Here is a 20,441-nt window from a genome sequence, read left to right as displayed (position 1 = left end):
AAAAAAACTTTTTTTGACCCCCATTATGTTTTGAATTATTTATTTTTTTTTTGTATGAAAACAAAATTTGTATTTTACTTTCCAAATTTTGTTGGCAAAAGAACCACTTTTAACTGAGCACTGGACCTAGAACATAATCAAATTGATGATGATTTTTGATGATCAAAAATACCATTTTGTTTTTTTTTTTTTTTATTTAAAAAAAAGAGGCTGGGACGGGCTAATAACTTCATAGCCCGTCTGTCAATTTGACTTGCTAAAAGTTTTGTAGGTTATCTAGTTTGATTAAAAAGGTTGTTAGTTGAATTGTTTTTACCAAATTCGCTACTATTTTGTGTAGATTTAATTTTTTTTGAAAAAACGTACTGAAGGATTAATAAAATATCAAAAATAATATCGAAATTCAATTTTTACCAACTTTTAGAATTGTTTTTTTTTTATATTAAAAATTGTCAAAATTTGATCAGATGTTAAAAACGTTATTTTTTGTTGCACAAAATTGTTTTGGAGATAAATTTTAAATTTTTTGTTTAGTATTTAGTATATAAAAAAATGTTAATTGGATTGTTTAGTATCACGTTACAATATTGTACTATATAAAAATAAGTCGGATTTTCCTTCCTAACGCTATAACTTCAGAACGAACCGATTTCCACGATTTTGCATTCGTTGGGAAGGTCTCGGGCTTCGTGAGGTTCATAGCAGACAAAACTCAGGAAAAATTTTAACAGAAAAGCGGTAAACTTCAAGGGTCCTAAATTCTAAACCAAATCTTACTTTTGGGAACCTTTTTTAGTCAAGCATATCTCTAGAAACGTCAGAGATATCTTCAAATAACGTATGAAATCTACAATAAAGGAATGATTCTGATTAAGGATCAATGCTTGACTATTGCATACAAGCTTTTGATTGAAGTAGAAATGATTGCGACAAATCGATCGAAGCACGTGTATTGAACCAAGAATTAAATCGAGAGCTGCAATACAATGTTGATATATTGCAGGAATTCGTTCGAAATAATTTTCCATTGATGAATGAACAGCAAAAACAAGTATGCGAAACAGTAATGCAAGCGTTGGGCAATAATATTGAAGGTCTATTCTTCCTGGACGAACCTGGAGGAACAGGGAAAACATTTGCCATTTCATTGATTTTGACCACTATTCGATCAAGATGTGACATAGCTTTGGCGTTAGCATCATCTGAAATTGCGGCAACTCTTCTAGATGGTGGTCGTATTGCACATTCTGCGCTTAAGATTCCACTCAATTGAAACACAATTGATACTCCAACATGCAATATTTCCCAACTAGTGCAATGGGAAAATTGTTGAAGCAATGTTAGCTCATTGTTTGGGATGAGTGCACAAAGGCACATAAGAAATGACTTGAAGCACTGAAGGACTTGGCGGCTTGATGATATTGTTAGCAGGCGATTTAAGGCAGAAGTTGCCAGTAATTTCCCGTGGAACGCCTGCAGATGAATTGCGTGATTGCCTCAAGGCATCACTTTTGTGGAATAACGTAAAAACATTATCGCTTATCACTAATATGAGACTTCAAACGATGAAAGTGCTGCACAATTTTTCAAGCAGTTGTTATGGAAAAGTGCCAGTTGATGCGACAACTGGATTAATTGCTCTTACCAACCATTAGCTCTTATTGAAAATGTTTTCCCAAATATTAGTGAGAATTATCAGAATTATGCTTGGTAAAGTCAACGAACAATTCTCGACGCAAAGAAAAATGATGCACACGCACTGAATTTCACCATTCAATCGAATATCGCAGGCGATTAGGTGACATACAAATCCGTTGATTCCATAACAAATCCCGATGATGTAGTAAACTATCCAATGGAGTTTTTGAACTCTCTGGAGTTACTAGGATTTCCAGCACATTCCGCGACTTTGCCACGGTACTCAAATTGCTGTGAAAAGATTTATTATTAACGGAAAGTACCCAGGTGAAAATGTATGTACTCTCGAACATCAATGATTCCGACTGATCTTCCATTTGACTTCAAACGATTGCAATTCGTTTGCCTTACGTTCCGCTTTTTTTTTGTTAACGTCAGACCAAATCACAAAAAATGTTGTATACCAAAGAGCACTTCAATGAAACGTAAATTTGCGGACAACTATAACGCTTCGATTCAGTATTTACTTTGGATTGACTTTAATTTTTTACTTAGAATAGTTCAACTAAATTACACTTCATTTTTGTAATCGAAATAAATTAATTACTGTTGTAAAATGAAATAAAATGTTTCCCTTTCAAAAATAAAACAAAAAAAATAAAAAAAATAATTCTAATAGTCTCTATCGTTTTTGGGACGTAAGATATTTAGGATTAAACAAAATTTTCAACTTTTTTTAAACTGCTATAATAAAAAAAAAAACACCCACGAAATTTTCTTGAGAGCCCTTTCTGCATCTTTCTGCATTATTATCTGTATAATATTTTTTTTTGGAGTTGATATGTCTTCTGGTTCTTGAGCTATGGACGACGAAAAAGACGTCGCGAACTTTTAAATATCTTTTATTTCGACTCTAGGGACTTTGAAACGTTGAGAAATGTCAAAATTTTCAGTTCGACAAATAATAAAATAAAATTCCACAAATAAATATTAAAGTAATGGGTCCGTTACAATAACTTACTATAGAATAATTTTGTTTTTAAGACTTGATATCTCAGAAAGGGCCGAATATTTTTTTAACGAAATTTAAATGTAAATGTATGTATATACTAATCGCTAATTGAAAAACGCAATGCACGTTTCATATCTATTAATGAAAAGGCTTTGAATCTCTTGACAGCTGAAGTGAAAAGAGATTCTAAAACGTGTAATTTGTGACTAACACTCAAAAGTTTCTTCCCAACTTATTTGTTTGCATTTAATTGTTTTTATTTTATATTCGGACAAACTATGTAAATACTTAAATGCACCTTTTTCCTAAAATTCATGAACCAAACTTTTTTATCTCTACATTTTTTAAGTTTTGTTGACTTCTTTAAGATCAAAAAATATATATTCTAGCATCAGTTCCAATCTACGAGTAAGCAGGCTGATATTGAGTCCGAAAAATCTACGTCAAAAAAAGCCAGATAATTCTTTATATCAGATTCTTTTTCATTTTCTAGGTTTTTGAATTTTTGTAGCTTTCTTCACATTAAAAGAAATAGCAACAAAAAAGAATAAATTCTTTTTGGAAGAAAAGCTAAGTATCAAAACAATTTCTTACATTTCTGCGTAAAAGTAACCGTCTAAACTTCTGTGTTTTACTCTTAAATATGGAATATGTATCTGCTTGGAAAACTGTTGAAATCTTGGAATGGAGAGATTCGACCAAATTAAATAGTTAGACTTTATGTTCCTTGCTGGACAACAGCGTTCTAAAATAATTTAATACCTAAAGTTGTCACTTTAGCCCTTGAAATGTGTACATTTAAGGTTAAGATACACATTATGTTTTTTAAATGTTGTAAGAAAAATTTACAGTACATTAAAGAACATTTTTAGGTGGTGAGTGAAAACTCGTCCCCCTTCTGATTAGAAGTGTGGATCCATCCTTGCTAAATATTTAGTAATTTCAACTATCTTAAAGGCTTGAAATCAGTTTATTTCCTCATCCAGTAAACTTGTAAGAACTTTGAAACGATTTTTTAAATGAATTTATATTCTAGCATGGCAACATTTAAAACAGTTTTAAAGTAACATCTTTAAATTAAAAAACAAATTATGGTTATATACACAAATTTTTCAAATATTTTTGAAAATGTTAGGAAAGTTCTTCGATTAATATGTAGCCATTTATATGGTGAAACTTGTAAACCATAACGATATAAATTTTAAGAGTGCTTATTAAGTGCCTCTCTTATGTCCCCAACACATTTTTTTAAATTCCACTACATAAAGTCTACTATTAAGTGCCGTCTTCTATTCTAAAAATTAATTAACTCTAATATAATTGTAAAATCACAGATTACAAACAAAACGAAGCACACGAATGTAAGTGCCTGCTCCTTAAAATTAATTGAAGAATGTCTGGCTATTTTCACAACCACTCAAAATAATATTAATTTTCAACAATCTTGTCAAAAACCAATTGAAGTGCTGTACTTTGTTTCTAAAGTATAAATATGTTCAAAAAATTACATCAAACCATCAGTAATAACTTACTTTGTTCACAATGAAGTTCTTAATTGCTTTTGCACTTTTTGTTGCCTCTGCAGCGGCTTTGGACTGGCATCAAGTCCTGCCAATGACCGTGGATCATAGAGTTCCAGCTCTTCGTTCAGCTGGCGATAATGGTCGCATTACAAATGGAAATCTTGCATCTCCCAAGCAATTCCCATACCAAGCTGGTCTTATGTTGCACTTGGCAAAGGGATCAGCATGGTGTGGTGGTACTTTGATTTCGAACCGTTGGGTTCTAACTGCCGCTCATTGTACTGATTCGTAAGTCTCAAAGTTGTCTTCTATACAAAACATAACAATATGAAATTGAAAAATCAATTTCAGTATCAACTCTGTTGATGTGTACCTTGGAGCTACAGACCGTACCAACCGCAACGAACCTGGCCAGAAGATCATCCGTGTTGACAAGAAAAATGTCATCGTTCATGAACAATGGAACCCAAGCACTTTGATGAATGACATTTCTTTGATCAAATTGCCAGCTGCAGTGCAATTGAATGGTAAGTCTTTTAATTGAGACAGTGTCATTCATCTCATATTCTAATGTTCCTGTATTCGCCTTTAGCTTACATTCAACCTGCTAAATTGCCAAAGATGAATGGAAAATACTCCAACTATGCTGGTGTCAAGGCCATCGCCTCCGGATGGGGCAAAATTGCTGACTGTAAGTCAAATCCTTTTTATTAATTATAAAATCTTGATTTTTTTCTTTTGATTTCTTCCATCAAAGCTGCAACTGCTGCCACTGACAAACTCCGCTGGGTTGAAGTTCCAATCATGACCAATTCCGCTTGCAGTCCATACTTCGGGGGATCTGTAAAGGATACTCATGTTTGCATCAGCACCAAGGGAGCCAAATCAACCTGCAATGGTGACTCCGGTGGTCCACTTGTTTTGGCCGATGGTAGCAACACTGTTATTGGAGCTACATCCTTCGGTATTGCTTTGGGTTGTGAGAAGGGATGGCCAGGTGTATTCACTCGTGTCACCTCATACTTAGATTGGATTCAAAAGCACAGTGGTGTTGTTAACAAGTAAAACTTATAAAATTGTATACGATTTTAAATGGTTCAATAAAAAAATGAATTCTTAAATTAAATATTTATGGCTTTTGAATTTTTTGCTTTATAAAACTGACAATTTGCATGAAGTTCTGTTAAAATTGACAGAAAAGTGCTTAGTTGATTTTCCAATACTCAAAGAAATAAAATTGACAGATCTTTCTTAGTGGAAATATAGGCCTTAAATTTAAACCTTCTCATCTATTAACTGGAAATTCAGATTCCTCTTAAGAAAAAAGGATTAAAATAAATTTCATACAATCCATTTTGAAAACATATAATGCCGTTACAAAATTTTCCATATTATGCTCTGGGAATGCCCTTTAAGATACAAAATTTGGTTAGGAAACGATTTATTTAAGAGAACATAAAATAAAAACAAACTTCTCGCCTTAATCATTTTTTTATTCGTTTAAAAACAAGAACAAATAAAATTAAACTACTCATAACGGTAGCCAAGGCCCTGTGTTGAATCCACCAACTCCCCACTTCCACCAATATTTGTTTCATCGTCCGATGACTTGTATTCAATTTCAATGCCCGTTTCATCCAATATCCAATCCAAATATGACACAATCTTCGTATAAGCTGCAGGATATCCCTTATCACATCCAAAAACACTTCCAAACGAAGTTAATCCAATCAAAATTCTCTTCTTGGAGGATTTTTTTCGCACAACCAACGGACCCCCAGAATCCCCATGGCAAGTGCTCTTCCCATTCATGCCACTTGTGCAGATATTTGTCGATTGGTATGTAAACGGAAAGCTTCGAGAGCATGTTTCGACATCTATGATTCTAAGCCTTACGTAACGCAATGTGTTACTTATGGCATGTACTCCGGGTGCATAGCGACCCCAACCCGAGGCAATTGCTAATTTCTCGCTGAAATCCTTGTATTCGTAACTTCGTCGGGGCAAGGCTATCGGTTGGATTCGCTCTGAAAAACAAATTACCATCAGAGAGTGAGTTAGTGTAAAAGAGGTTTGAATGCAAACAAACTCTATGTTTGTCCATACACATATGTGTATTTATGTGCATACATGCTCATGCTTACTCACCTGTGAATGTAATAGGCTCAGGGAGCTTGACCAGCGCTATATCGTTCCTTAATCGCCGGGCATTCCACTCAGGGTGAATTAGAAAATTTCTCTTCGTAACTTCGATACGTTTCTGGCCATCCTCGTCTCGATTGCGAATCTCGTGTGCACCGAGAAATATCAAAGCCCTCCGCACTCTGTGAAGCATTAAAGAGTATCGTGATTAGGCGAAATCCTGGCTGCTCTAAAACCCTTCCGATACATACGCATCCACACAATGTGCCGCAGTCAGAATATATTCATCGGAAATCAACGAACCACCACACCAATAAAGTCCCTGGGCTCGTTGCAACATCATCCCAGCCTGATAGGGAAAGGCATTCGGCTTTGCCATAGTTCCTCCGAATATCCTTTCCATGATGGCATCCGAACTACTACCATCTATACTTGCTCCTGATGGTAGCAAATCCATTTGTAAACGTTCACTTTCAAGATTAAATACCATAGGTTGACCCTCCGTGGAGTACATGGCCACCATTTGCATTGGCTTCACTTTTGTCCAGTCGACACACTCTATGGCTCTGATTACAAGGCACCAGAGTGTGACATCATAGATTGAGATTACCGTCATTTTGCTATGTCGTAGCGGTAGCAGTAGCAAGACTTTTTAGAAGCGCGTTGTTCATAGATATATCAGCTCCACGTTGCCGGTCTTGTCTGCTTGTCTCCTCCTGAGTGATGTCGTCTGGCTGAAGTCTGCAAGTGGTGCAGAAAAACTAAGCTCTTTGGGTGATTAAGAGGCGGCTTTATAGGTTGCGGTTTCACGCACCCTAATCGTTAGCATATATTAGATATTATTCAGGTGGAAAAGTGAATAGATTTTCAAAGCTGAGCAATCTTTTTCCTGGGTATATACGAGTGATAGTGGGTAAGGGAATAAAAAGCTGGAATGTCTTGTCGTTGTCTTGCCTTGTCTTATTTTGCCTCTGATGTTGTGAAATATGATTCGATGTTATAATCGGTACGATGACGATTGTAAAAATTAATTGAAGACCACAAAATCTTACTGAATGCGGGGTTTTTGTGGTTTTGTATATGCCTCGTTTTTATTGTTGGGTCAGCAACATAAACAAAAACTGCACGACAGCACTTCTATGGATTGTGCGAACCTGCTCTAGTATTCCAAACAGACTGCCATCTCATTGTAGACATGCAGATTTTTAACAAGAAAGCAGTTCTCTCTCTGACAAAATTTGCAAATTAAAGGGTTTAAATAAATATTCCAAATTTAAAGTGTTTAAAAACATTGAGGTAAGTCCTACTATTTTTCCGAAAATGTAATGTTTTTGTTAAAATAAATTGCAATTCACTTTTTCCTTTGCCTCCGAGTAGCATTGGCTTCGTTCAATCTCAGACAGATAGGCTATCCGGATACCTTTTTTTTTAGTGTTTTAGGTGTAAAACAACAGCTGATTAAAAACAGCTGAGATATCAAAAAAGGAATCCAAAGGTAACCAAGAATTTCTGGGGTATGTAGGCATCTGACAGAACAGCTGATTCAACACATGGTTGAATTTCAAGAAACTTGAGCAATGATTTCAGCTTTTTGTATTTGTTGGTAAACAAAAAAGATAAAAAATGTTAGTTAAAGTTATTTATTTCGAAAGTAAATGAGGAGATATGAAAACCAACACAAATCCGACCATGACCATGATAGGTTCGAACAAATACTACCTTTCATGGAAAATTTAATCGGAACTGAATCGGATTGAAATAGAGTGTTATTGCACTGTGATTTGAACTTTTATTAAGCTTACTTACGGAGCTTATTTTTTCTTAGAAAGAAAATTTTATTATCTATAAAGGTTCAGACGGTTCTTGTGAAAAGTACAAGAATGGGATAGCTTAGTATCTGCTTTAATTTTGTTTTTAATTTTAATCAAATCATTTATTTCAAGATGATGTTGTATTAATCAACTAAATCCTCTGATCAATAATTTCTTTCCTAAACGCATAATCAAATTCATGGAAGGATTTATAAGTTTCATTATGACTTTAAGGCATTAACTTTAGAACTTAAGTAGCTGATCTTTGATGTAAAAATATAGAAATTACAAACAAAAAATAAGCCTTATTTATTGCTTCACGAGAGAAAGGATAATGAAAAAATAAAATAAACACCAAACCAAAACGGACACAATTTTATATCGTCTCGTTTAATTTGTCTTCTGAGCTAAGAATGTTGCTTGCTTTTGAAGACCCTCAACTCAATTCAACTGAACCATTCATTTGTATAGTGTTCCATAAAATCTATACTAGATATAGTCGCCTCGTATACCTATCTGTACACTGAAAAGCAAATGAGTTTCTTGTGTTTTTCATTAAAAACGGATGGATTGTCCTTGGGGCATAATATTGAGAGACGAAAAGAGACGACATTGAAATGAGCAGAAAATCTAAAAGCAAAACCACCATCAAGGCGCTCTAGCTAGCTTTGTATGTATGTTGGCTTTGGCTGGCTGGTTGTACTGTACAGTTCAGATACAAAGAAGAGATTGGGACTGTTATAAGAAAGTCAGGACATAGCTTGATAGTAAAAAAAATCATATTCAAAACAGTTTCAAGGGACTTCTTTGGTTTCCGCCAAAGGATATTTGCGTTTTTTGTAAGTAAGGATGGCATAAATATATAAAGATTAAATCGGCAGAAAAGAATAATATGAAGTTGGAGTTTGGGCAGAGATGAAAAGAGGAGGGAAGGGAAGGGCTATGAGGGTTAAAAAGGGTATATTCCCATGGTAAACTTAAAAAAATACGGTTCATATAAGAAACGAACAAATATCCTTTATACCTACCCAATTGTAAGTGGGGTTGGGTAGGTTATGTCAATGTGTTGTGTTATGATTATACTTGTGATATAATAATAAATTTTGTGATTTTTTTCTGTTTGGCTTTAAAACGATTTACTTTTTAAGAAGAATTCAAAAGATTTTTCCTATGGGAGACATGGAAATAAAATAAGGATATAGTTAAAAGCTTGATTTGGTTTAGATTACGGTTAGAATATGTCATTTAGAAAATAAATTTGATATGAGATAATAATAATTATATTATAATGAAAGCAGGCATAAAATACCAACATTTAGTAGTAATTTCTTAATGTTTCATCTGTATTCCTTGAACGCTAAATTATACCAAGGCAAGTAGTCAGTGTTGCATTTACCATTAATATTAAACTTCAAACTTTTCTGAGTGTAAGACAAACCTTCAAAATGAATTGTTGTCTGTTTGTTTCTGTATTTTGATTAACGCAATACCTACCTACGTTTTCAAAGTTTTTTGAAGTCTTGATGGTTTTTTAAATTTACATCTTCGAAAATGCAAAAAAATACATAATACGCTGTATTTAAGATTACGGTAAAACGGAAGGTTGTTCTTGAAAAATATTTTACGATGTTTTCACTAAATACTTTGTATTCTAGGTACAGTTTAAATCATACAAGTATCTCACTTAAGTGTTCGTAATTTCTCGTTAGTTATGATGAATTTTTATAGGTTTTCATTTGAATCTATATGAAGTTATGAAAAACTTTGAATGTAATTCATTTATGTTTTTGAATAGTTCGTTTTAGATTTAATTTTAAGTTCTGGTTCCAAATCCAAACTCCGATTTTAGCTACATATATGTGCTGAAACTGAGAAATACCCATTTCCAAGATTATTTTTATATATTTTTCATTATATTCCAAAATCTTGATTTTGTAAACTTGAAACTACGAATTCGTAATAAGAACAAACATTTCTTTTATACAGTTATGCGTTTTTCTGTTAAGAACCGTTTTATCATAAAGGTTTCAGTTTTCTTTTAAGGTTTATATATACCAGTAGAAGACACAACTAATGAGGACATTTTGAGAAAGGTACTACCTAAACATATGTATTTAAACAAAATAATGAATTAAGGGATTGTAAATTTGGAGCATCGTCACGAATTTGATTAAAAATGAATTTACATAGTCTGAAAAATCCTTATACATGTTTTTTTTAGAATTATAAAGTGTTGTATTTCAATTTTCAAAAACCTGACTTGATAGATTGACTTTGATGTCGAATTCGAACCAAAAGCTAGAAAACCTTGTTGGCCAGTGTAATGAAGTGCAGCTTTTAATTAAGTCATTTACATGATAAGTTGAATTTTTGTTGACGAAAGTATACACTACGCTTAAAGGTAAAGGAGATTTTTCCTGACAATGGAAACTAGAAACTTGCCTTAACTTCAAGACCCTTGTTGTCTGAACCTGTTTAATTTCTCGTTCTACAGAATTAAAATTTTGTCTGCCACTAGGCCCTTTATTGGCCACTACATGTCAAATGTATGCAATAATATGAAAATCGTTTACACTGGGCCGGATTGAGGGGTGGGCAACCGGGCGGAAGCCCCGGGGCCTCCACAAACGGGGGGCCTAATAATAGAGAATTTTTGTTTCAAATTCCAACTAGTAAACACTAGTAAACATCTTTTCCTTTGAAATGTAATTTTGTTTACTCTTTTAAATTTACGTACAGCCTACAGTACTTTGTACATACATGATTATTTAATTACATTAATCTTAAATAACAGAAATCATTGATCTATATTTGTTCACTCCAATCAGTAAAATATCAAAATCTCAATAAAATTGTTGGCTCGCCAAGAAATGGAAATTTCCTGAGCATTTTAGAATTGCTAGCCGAGTAAGAACCAACCCTGGCAACCCATTTAAAAGAGCATGCAAACAAAGGGAGTGGTCATGTCAGTTAACTTTTGTCCAAGATTTGCGAAGAACTGATTGGTTCTATGGGTTATAAGGTTCTAACTGAAATAGTATCCAAAATCAAAATATTATTCCGTATCAGTGGACTCTCCTGACGACTCCCGACGTAGCTCACATCGATTAACTAACTATAGTTGTTCGATATATGGACTGATCGACGCCAAAAGAAAGGTTTCTTACCTTTTTACCAAACTAGAGTCATCAAATAGACATCATGGATTGCCGCGGCCAATCATATGACAATGCTGCAAAATGAGTGGCAAGTACAAGGGGATGCAGGCTCTTATTTTGGGGAAAAATCAGTTATCGGCGTTCGTTCGTTGTTGTGGTCATTTCTGAATTTAGTGGAAAAAGCAGCAGCTAACCTTTTTCAATCGGCTTTTCTGTTCAATTCTTTGATTTCGTGCAGAATTTGTACACGTTTTGCAGAGCCAGTACAGAGCGGCATCGAATTCTGATTAAGAAATTATCGGAAAAGAAAAGCCGCCAGTTTTTAGTCTTGAAAAAACTCAGCGACGATCGTTGGTCTTGTCGAACTAGAGTTACGAAAGCCTTTTGGAAAATTGAAGAAGCTCTAACCAGCATATTTTCCAATAAAGAGCAAAAAGACATAGTGAGGAATGAAGCAACGCACCTTCTACAGAAGATGAGTAGTCTCGAAACCGCTTTGTTTGCAACATTTTGGAACGATATCTTGGAGCGATTCAACTCTACAAACAAGATGTTGCAAGACCCGAAAATGATTCTTGAATCGGAATTGTGTGCACTAGAATCGTTGAAAGCATTAGTGGAATATAAACGAAATGATTTTGATAAATACGAGGAAGCAGCCAAAAAAATATCTCATACTGATGAAAATGTACAATCACGCACCCGCATCGGAACGAGAAAGGTGAGGTTAAATCCGCTCGATTATGGAAAAGCACAAGACGCAAATCCGTCACCCAATTAAAAATACAAAGTATCCGCTTTCATCCCAGTGATTGACCAACTATCTGTTTCTCTTGGTGAGAGATTGCATGCCTATGATGCTGTACGTTCGAGATTTAGATTCCTGAACCACATCTAGATGATGGATGCTGAAAATTTGCACGCTACAGCAGAGGCATCGGTGAAAGTGTATCAGGATGATTTAGAGACAAGTCTGGGTAAAAAGTTGGTTCAATTTGTGTCTTTGATTGACTCGTACAAAAAGGAAAAGTACTATGGAACTGATCAATTGCCGGAACTAATTTATACCAAATTCTCGAAAATCAAAATTTCAGAGCTACATTCCCAAACTTTGAAATTGCATTCAGAACGTATGTATTTGGTGTTGATGGTAACAAATTTCACTTTTTAAAAATTAAAATTATAAAAAATAGGCTTCAAACCACGATGGGACAAAAGACAAAACCGTCTACCGAAGCTTTCTATTCTGAGCAATGACAGCGATTAACTCCGAGGACTGGATTTCAATGAAATCATCAACGATTTTTTGGCGAAAAAAGCTCGAAATTTTAGATAGTTCTTTTTTCCGTTTATATTTATAAAGGGTGATTTTTTTGAGGTTAGGATTTTCATGCATTAGTATTTGACAGATCATGCGGGATTTCAGACATGGTGTCAAAGAGAAAGATGCTTAGTATGCTTTGACATTTCATCATGAATAGACTTACTAACTAGCAACGCTTGCAAATCATTGAATTTTATTACCAAAATCAGTGTTCGGTTCCAAATGTGTTTCGCGCTTTACGTACGATTTATGGTCTACATAATCGACCAAGTGAGCAAACAATTAATACAATTGTGACCAAGTTTCGCACTCAGTTTACTTTATTGGACATTAAACCAACCACACGAATGCGTACAGTGCGTACAGAAGAGAATATTGCGTCTGTTTCTGAGAGTGTTGCTGAAGACCGTGAAATGTCGATTCGTCGCCGTTCGCAGCAATTGGGTTTGTGTTATTCGACCACATGGAAGATTTTACGAAAAGATCTTATTGTAAAACCGTATAAAATACAGCTCGTGCAAGAACTGAAGCCAAACGATCTGCCACAACGTCGAATTTTCAGTGAATGGGCCCTAGAAAAGTTGGCAGAAAATCCGCTTTTTTATCGACAAATTTTGTTCAGCGATGAGGCTCATTTATGGTTGAATGGCTACGTAAATAAGCAAAATTGCCGCATTTGGAGTGAAGAGCAACCAGAAGCCATTCAAGAACTGCCCATGCATCCCGAAAAATGCACTGTTTGGTGTGGTTTGTACGCTGGTGGAATCATTGGACCGTATTTTTTCAAAGATGCTGTTGGACGCAACGTTACGGTGAATGGCGATCGCTATCGTTCAATGCTAACAAACTTTTTGTTTGCCAAAAATGGAAGAACTGAACTTGGTTGACATGTGGTTTCAACAAGATGGCGCTACATGCCACACAGCTTGTGATTCTATGGCCATTTTGAGGGAAAACTTCGGAGAACAATTCATCTCAAGGAATGGACCGGTAAGTTGGCCACCAAGATCGTGCGATTTGACGCCTTTAGACTATTTTTTGTGGGGCTACGTCAAGTCTAAAGTCTACACAAATAAGCCAGCAACTATTCCAGCTTTGGAAGACAACATTTCCGAAGAAATTCGGGCTATTCCGGCCGAAATGCTCGAAAAAATTACCCAAAATTGGACTTTCCGAATAGACCACCTAAGATGCCGGGGTCAACATTTAAATGAAATTATCTTCAAAAAGTAAATGTCATTGACCAATCTAACGTTTCAAATAAAGAATCGATGAGATTTTGCAAATTTTATGCATTTTTTTTTTAAAAAAAGTTCTCAAGCTCTTAAAAAATCACCGTTTATGTGTTTGCTCAATACTAAAGGAATCTACTTACTTTCACAATAAATTGTTTAATGAAAAACTTGAGTGAAAAAAATTGGTTTACTTTATTTTGAAAATTTGGGGCGAGAGGGCATTCGCTTCCTTATTGCCCCGATGCCTCTGGACTGGACCTATAAATTTGGCCCTGGGCTTACGTAAAAATGGAGAACTTTACTATAGACCAAAGAGAAATATACCTACATAATACATATATTTCTCTATGCTATAGACGATCGTTACTGCATCCGATTTCTGCAATCAGAATGAATGCTTCCATAATTATTTTTGTCATGATACAATGGGGACATTAATCCCTACTTTATTGTTTCATTAATGCCAGATGTGGGTTTTAAGTGTATAGGAAGTTTTTTTAGATTACTTTTGGGAAGTCGTTTTTTAGTATAAGGGAAATTTTCGGATCACAAAAATAAATCCACATAAAGCAGGACTACGCAAAAACATTTACTGTACGATGAAAAAAATTATTTTCGTTTCTGAAAAGTAACTCATATTTTGAAAAAAAAAAAAAAAAAAAAAGAAATGCATTTCCATTAAAAACCTTTATTATATTTTATAACGCATAATCAAATCATATTTTTGTTAATCCAACTGAGATATTTACTAACTCGTGTATAAACTGCAGGCCAACCACGTTCACATCCCCTAGCAGACCCAAACGATGTTATGCCCACTATAATCGGATTCCGTTGGAAATTTTTTTCCAAAACTATTGGCCCACCAGAATCACCATTACAAGTTGAAACACCACCTCTTCCGTTTGTACAAATATTCGTATCATATACCGAACCCATGAAATATAGTCTACAAACAAAGTTACTTAAAATTTTCATTTTACCATATCTAAGCACCGGACTAACTGTATGGGAATCTATTTTTTTTTTTTTTGGAAAACAAAAAAAAGGTTACAAGAGTACGTTTACTTTAAAATCATATATAACTTACTATCACTATCACGTCCCCATCCTGAACCAATAACACTTTCATTATTAAAGTCTTTTGAGTCGTCTCTAGGAAGGTTAGCAATTGCGATATTTTCTTTAAAGACAAAAAAAAACATTGAACCAGGTATTCAGATCTTTGGATAAACATAAGGGAATAGGTACTTACCAGAAAGTGGTACTTGTTCAGGAAGTTTTAAAATACAAATATCATTTGTATTTTGCTGACTCGACCATTTCTCATGGATTTTAATATTATTCCCTGAAACAACCATTTCTTTTCTACTGGGTTCCGTTTTGTTGAATATTTGTACTGATCCTAAAATTACTGTCATTTCTTTGGCTCTTAAATAAGAAATATTTCACACATTATATCCTTAATCAATGATTTAAGAAAAATTGTATTTAAGTACCTTTCACAACAATGAGCAGCAGTTAAAACTGATTGTTTTGAAATTAAAGTTCCACCACAAAATGTTGATCCTTCGTTGAGTCGTATTACAAGACCGGCCTGATACGGAAACTGACCACTTTTAGCACTTTGTCCACCAACAATTCGGCCATCAGGAAATAAAGATTGTCTAGGATGTTGTGTCTGAGTAGAATTAGTTTCAATATCCAACGTTTTATATTCGTTCTGGTCTTCTGAAGCCACAAAAGCTACAAAAACTAAAAATATCGTTAAAGTCTTCATAGCGTTAAGGTATTACCAATAACTGAATGCTTTTTTTAGAATTTACCTCATTTATATTGGAAAACTTAACCTTTATCCATACCAAAAAATTTATGTTGCATTTTGTAATATTTGATAAACATTTTAAGATAACACATTTATGTTATCGACTTTACAAAGATATATACAAAATTCAACTTGACCTTATAAATAGCCATAACTTTATTTTATGAAAAAGGATAGAAAAACAATTAATTATGCTGCAATGTGGGCAATAATTCATATCATTTATGTGTTTGTGATAACGATAATAGGCCCCAATGTATTTAATGCAAGTTCAAAATATATTATGGTGTTTACAGGGCCTGAAATTGTGAAAACAATAATAAAGGTCAATAGCAAATTACACGGAAATTTTGCTGTTTTAATTTAATTTTCTGACTTAAGCTTTTCCTTTTTGCAAAAAAATTGATAGTTAGGTACTTATAAAAAGAAAAGAGCTACATCACTGCCGTTTCAAACAAAACAATGACCCTTAGAGGTGTACTTACGGTATTCTAACGAATACTTTATTTTATAGAATTTAAAAATATAAACAAAACGAAGCCGCCAAAAGTCAAGACTATTCAAGAAATTTCTCTACAAGACAAGTTTTTACCAACGCTGAAGAAGATATGCTGGAGAATTACTTACTTCGATGTTCAAAAATGAATTATGGTTTAACATACATCTAAAGTCGAACGTTAGCATTCCAATATGGTACGCTGCTAAAAAAATGCCCTAATCAGTGGACTGAAAATAGAAAAGCTGGGATCGATTGGATTAAAGGCTTCACAAAAAGACACACCAATTTTTTTCCTGCGAAAGCCTGAAAACGCCTGTTTGTCTCGCTCAACAATTTTTAACAAGCACAAAGTTCTAGAACTCCAAACCAATTACCAGAGAGCACTTATTAAGTTTGATTTCACTCCCAACCGTATATTGAACTTAGATGAAACAGGTCTTACTACAGTTGTACAGGCCGCAAACGTCATAGCAAAAAAGGGCCAAAAACAAGTTGGACAGTGTGTTTCTGCTGAAAGAGGCCAGTTGATAACTATGTGTGCCATCGTCAATGCAGCTGGCAACACAATTTCTCCAATATTTATCTTTCCGCGAGCTAGATATCACGTTAGTATGCTTGCTGAAGCACCCATTGGTAGTGTAGGATATGTTAATAGCGCAGCGCCACTAGTGGTAGGATGACGGGAGTGCTTTTCATTAAAGTTCTTGAACACATCCAAAAAATAATAAAAAGAGGCTGGGATTCGACCCACATTGATAACTTCCCATCCCGTCCGTCGATTTGTCTTGCTTAAAAGTTTGTCTATATGTACTCGTATCAATTTTTACGAAATTTGCGTACTATTTTTGTAGATTTTATTTTTTATGAAAAAACGGACTGTTGGATTTTTATATAAAAATTACTGAATATCGAAAACAATATTTTCTGCAAAATAAAATAAGTTTAAAGCCAATATTTTTTATTTTTGAAAAGCTATTTGAGTTGAAAGTAAATTTTTAGCAAGTTTTAGTATATTTTTAGTTATATTTTTAGTAAAAAAACTGTCAATTCGATTTTTTCCAAAATTTTATCGAATGTACAAAACAATATTTCCTATAAGATAAAATTAACCTTCCGAAGGCAAGGCTTTTTTGACTTAGTGAATTACATCTGCTGTTGTTCATCGTCCCATAAACTTTTATAAAAAAAAACAGTAATGAAACTGAAAATCAATTATTATAATTTATTAAAGATCGAGTATTTACATTAAAAGAAACTGGAAAAGGTATTCTTTTGAGGTTTTATAAAACTTAGTGGGGTGATGGGTAACCCCACTTGGCATCGGAGGGTTAAATTGAAGCCATTATTTCAAAGTTTTGAAAAGATATTTGAGCCGAAAATCATTTTTTACCAACTTTTATTAATTTTTTCTTAGGTTTTTATTTTTTGTAAGAAAACTGTCCATTCGATTTTTCTCAAAATTTGTCAGAATGTTGAAAACAATATTTTTTATAAGATAAAATAAGTTTGAAGCCTAAATTTCAAGTTTTTGAAAAGATATTTGAATCGATATTCAATTTTTACCAACTTTGAGTAATGTTTTTTTTAGATTTTTATTTTTTGTAAAAATAGTGTCAATTCGATTTTTCTCAAAATTTTACTGAATGTTGAAAACAATATTTCTTATAAGATAAAATTAGTTTGAAGCCAATAATTCAAATTTTTGAAAAGATATTTGAGTCGAAAATTAAGTTTTACCAACTTTTATACATTTTTTTTTAAGTTTTTATTTTTTTTAAAAAAACTGTCAATTCGATTTTTCTCAAAATTTGTACTTATATTGAAAACGATATTTCTTATAAGTAAAAACTAAAAAGAAGCTATTATTTCAAAGTTTTGAAAAGATATTTGAGTCGAAAATCATTTTTTACTAACTTTAGTTAATTTTTTTCGGTTTTTGATTTTTTTGCTTGAAAAACTGTCAATTCGATTTTTTGAAAGTTAAAAGTAGTTTAAAGCCAATATCTACAAATTTTGAAAAGATATTTAAGTCGAAAATCAATTTTTACCAACTTTTATTAATTTCTTTTTGAGGTTTTTATTTTTTGTAAAAAAATCCGTCCGTCCGATTTTTCGCAACATTTTTCAGAATGTTGAAAACAATATTTCTTATTATATAAAATAAGCCTTAAATTCCAAGTTTTTGAAAAGATATTTTAATCGAAATTCAATTTTTACGAACTTTGAGTAATGTTTTTTTTATAAAAAAACTGTCAATTCGATTTTTCTCAAAATTTTATCAAATGTCAAAAACATTATTCTTCGTTGGAAAAAATTGTTTTGGAGATGAAATCATGTTTTAGTCGTAAAATTTTGGAGGTGAGGACATTTATTTTTTTCAGTTTTTTTGATTTATAAAAAAAACCGTGAAATTGATTTTTTTTTTAATATACTTCTTTGATATCACGTTACAGTTTATTATATAAAATTTAATTCAAGTCTCTAGCGTTTTTGGTTCGTAAGATATTTAGGGTTAACCAAAATTTCCACTTTTTTTTTCAAACTGCTATGGTAAAAAACTACCCACCCAATTTTTTTGAGAGCCCTTTCTGCATCTTTCTGCCTTATTATCCAAAAAACAAAATTTATTTGAAACCGATATCTGTTCTGGTTCTTGAGCTATGGACGACGAAAAAAACGTCGCGAACGTACGGATGTACGTACACATGCACGCACAGACATCTTCCTAAAGATTTATTTTATTTTGACTCTAGGGACCTTGAAATGTCAAGAAATGTCAAAATTTTCAATTTGACAAGTCGGAGCCATTACAATAACTGCATTAAAGCCGCACAATAGAAGCAATCAAGTTCTGCCGAGAAAATGACATTGTTCTGGTTACTTTTCCCCCTCACTGTACTTATGGTCTTCAGCCTCTCAATGTCGCAGTTTTTGGGACCATTTAAGCAAAAGTTTCCTGTGGCGCAAAATGACTGGCTACTAAATAATCCTGGAAAAACTATTACCACAGATAATAAATTTATTTAAGATGATTTTATAATTGTTGTAAGCAAAAGGTGTTCAAATGTGCCCGCCTCCCCCCTTAACTGGAAAACCGCTCTACAATAAAACACAATTTACAGAAATGCAATGATAATATTATTAAACTATAAGATATTAAAACTAGTTGCCAAACTTTGGTTGTATAAAAAAAAACCATCACATCTCTCCCGTTCTCATTGTGAGTTCAATCCAATCGAGGTACGCTGCTACTTTCGTAAGTACCGACACATTTTCGCATTTCCTTCCATACGATGTAATCCCAACTAGAACGTGCGTCCCAGTTCTCTCATTTATAACGACAATCGGTCCACCAGAGTCACCAAAACAAGTAGTTTTCTCAACATTCCCCTCGAGACAAATATTCAAAGTTGCGTCATAGTGAAAGAATAAATTCTTGCATGTGGCATCTGCTTCGACTCTCAGTTGAATCGAATGCAATTTCGAAGGTCGTGCAATGGAAGTATTGCTTGATGTACGTCCCCAACCGATTGCCACAAGCATTTGTCCAGGTGAGACATTGTGGATTGTCTGTGGGTTATTCGGAAGAACGATTGGTTGAATGGAATCTGAAAGAAGAAAATAAAATTATATGTATTTGAATTTCTTTGGTTTTGGTTTGGTCAGTGCCACACACAGCATAGAGCTTATAGTAAAGCGAGACTCTTATGTCTTACCACTAAATGTTATGGACTTTGGTAGTCGTATCAATGCAATGTCGTTAACCGCATACCTAGGCGTCCACAAACGATGTAGAAGCATATTTCTTGGTGTAACGTCTATTGTCATGGTATTCGAAAGGTTACGTATATCATGAGCTCCAATGTAAAGGGTTGCAAGTTGAATTCTTCAAAACAAAAACAAAAAATCGATTTTTGTTACGGTTAAAAATATCTCTTAAAACTGTTTTTTATACCCCTTTAAACAATGCACAGCTGTTAAGACGAACATATCTGTTATGAGAGCTCCACCACACCATCCTGTCCTGTGTTTTGGTTCTCGAATTGCAATTCCCACTTGATAGGGGTGTGTGTGAGGCACAACCTCTTGTCCACCCACAATTTTAAGGTTTAAATAAGAATTTTTTAAAAGCTCTCCATGAGCAAGGACAAGGACATAGACAATTGTAAAAGCTATCACTGTTTTCACCCACATGTTGATTTCAAACTGATTGACACTCAACTAAACTAAGCTTTCACCGAGCTATGATGTTTTATTTTGTTTTGTTTTTGTTA

The 20,441-nt window shown here is 33.7% G+C and overlaps 3 protein-coding genes across 3 annotated transcripts; 1 reads left to right on the top strand and 2 right to left on the bottom strand.

Annotated features, from left to right (window-relative positions):
- Positions 1 to 4,153: 4,153 nt before the first annotated feature.
- LOC129948471 (brachyurin) lies at positions 4,154 to 5,299 on the top strand. The gene is made up of 4 exons (XM_056059478.1): positions 4,154 to 4,461; positions 4,525 to 4,700; positions 4,766 to 4,864; positions 4,931 to 5,299. The coding sequence occupies exons 1-4, from the start codon at positions 4,193 to 4,195 to the stop codon at positions 5,236 to 5,238; spliced, it is 852 nt and encodes a 283-aa protein (XP_055915453.1). The 5' UTR covers positions 4,154 to 4,192; the 3' UTR covers positions 5,239 to 5,299.
- Positions 5,300 to 5,700: 401 nt separating this feature from the next.
- On the bottom strand, positions 5,701 to 15,668 carry LOC129945214 (uncharacterized). The gene is made up of 7 exons (XM_056054874.1): positions 15,343 to 15,668; positions 15,099 to 15,274; positions 14,934 to 15,026; positions 14,566 to 14,859; positions 6,567 to 6,963; positions 6,322 to 6,497; positions 5,701 to 6,200 (listed from the first exon to the last, which is right to left on the bottom strand). The coding sequence occupies exons 1-7, from the start codon at positions 15,621 to 15,623 to the stop codon at positions 5,701 to 5,703; spliced, it is 1,917 nt and encodes a 638-aa protein (XP_055910849.1). The 5' UTR covers positions 15,624 to 15,668.
- A 3,614-nt stretch (positions 15,669 to 19,282) lies between these two features.
- LOC129948472 (cathepsin G-like) lies at positions 19,283 to 20,404 on the bottom strand. The gene is made up of 3 exons (XM_056059479.1): positions 20,123 to 20,404; positions 19,884 to 20,053; positions 19,283 to 19,775 (listed from the first exon to the last, which is right to left on the bottom strand). Exons 1-3 carry the CDS (start codon positions 20,359 to 20,361, stop codon positions 19,366 to 19,368), a joined length of 819 nt encoding a protein of 272 aa, XP_055915454.1. The 5' UTR covers positions 20,362 to 20,404; the 3' UTR covers positions 19,283 to 19,365.
- Between the last annotated feature and the right edge of the window lie 37 nt (positions 20,405 to 20,441).

Source organism: Eupeodes corollae, chromosome 2 (assembly GCF_945859685.1).
Source record: "Eupeodes corollae chromosome 2, idEupCoro1.1, whole genome shotgun sequence".
Taxonomy (NCBI): Eukaryota; Metazoa; Arthropoda; class Insecta; order Diptera; family Syrphidae; genus Eupeodes; species Eupeodes corollae.
Note: the sequence above shows the minus strand (reverse complement) of the source record. Positions and strands in the feature narration are given on the sequence as shown.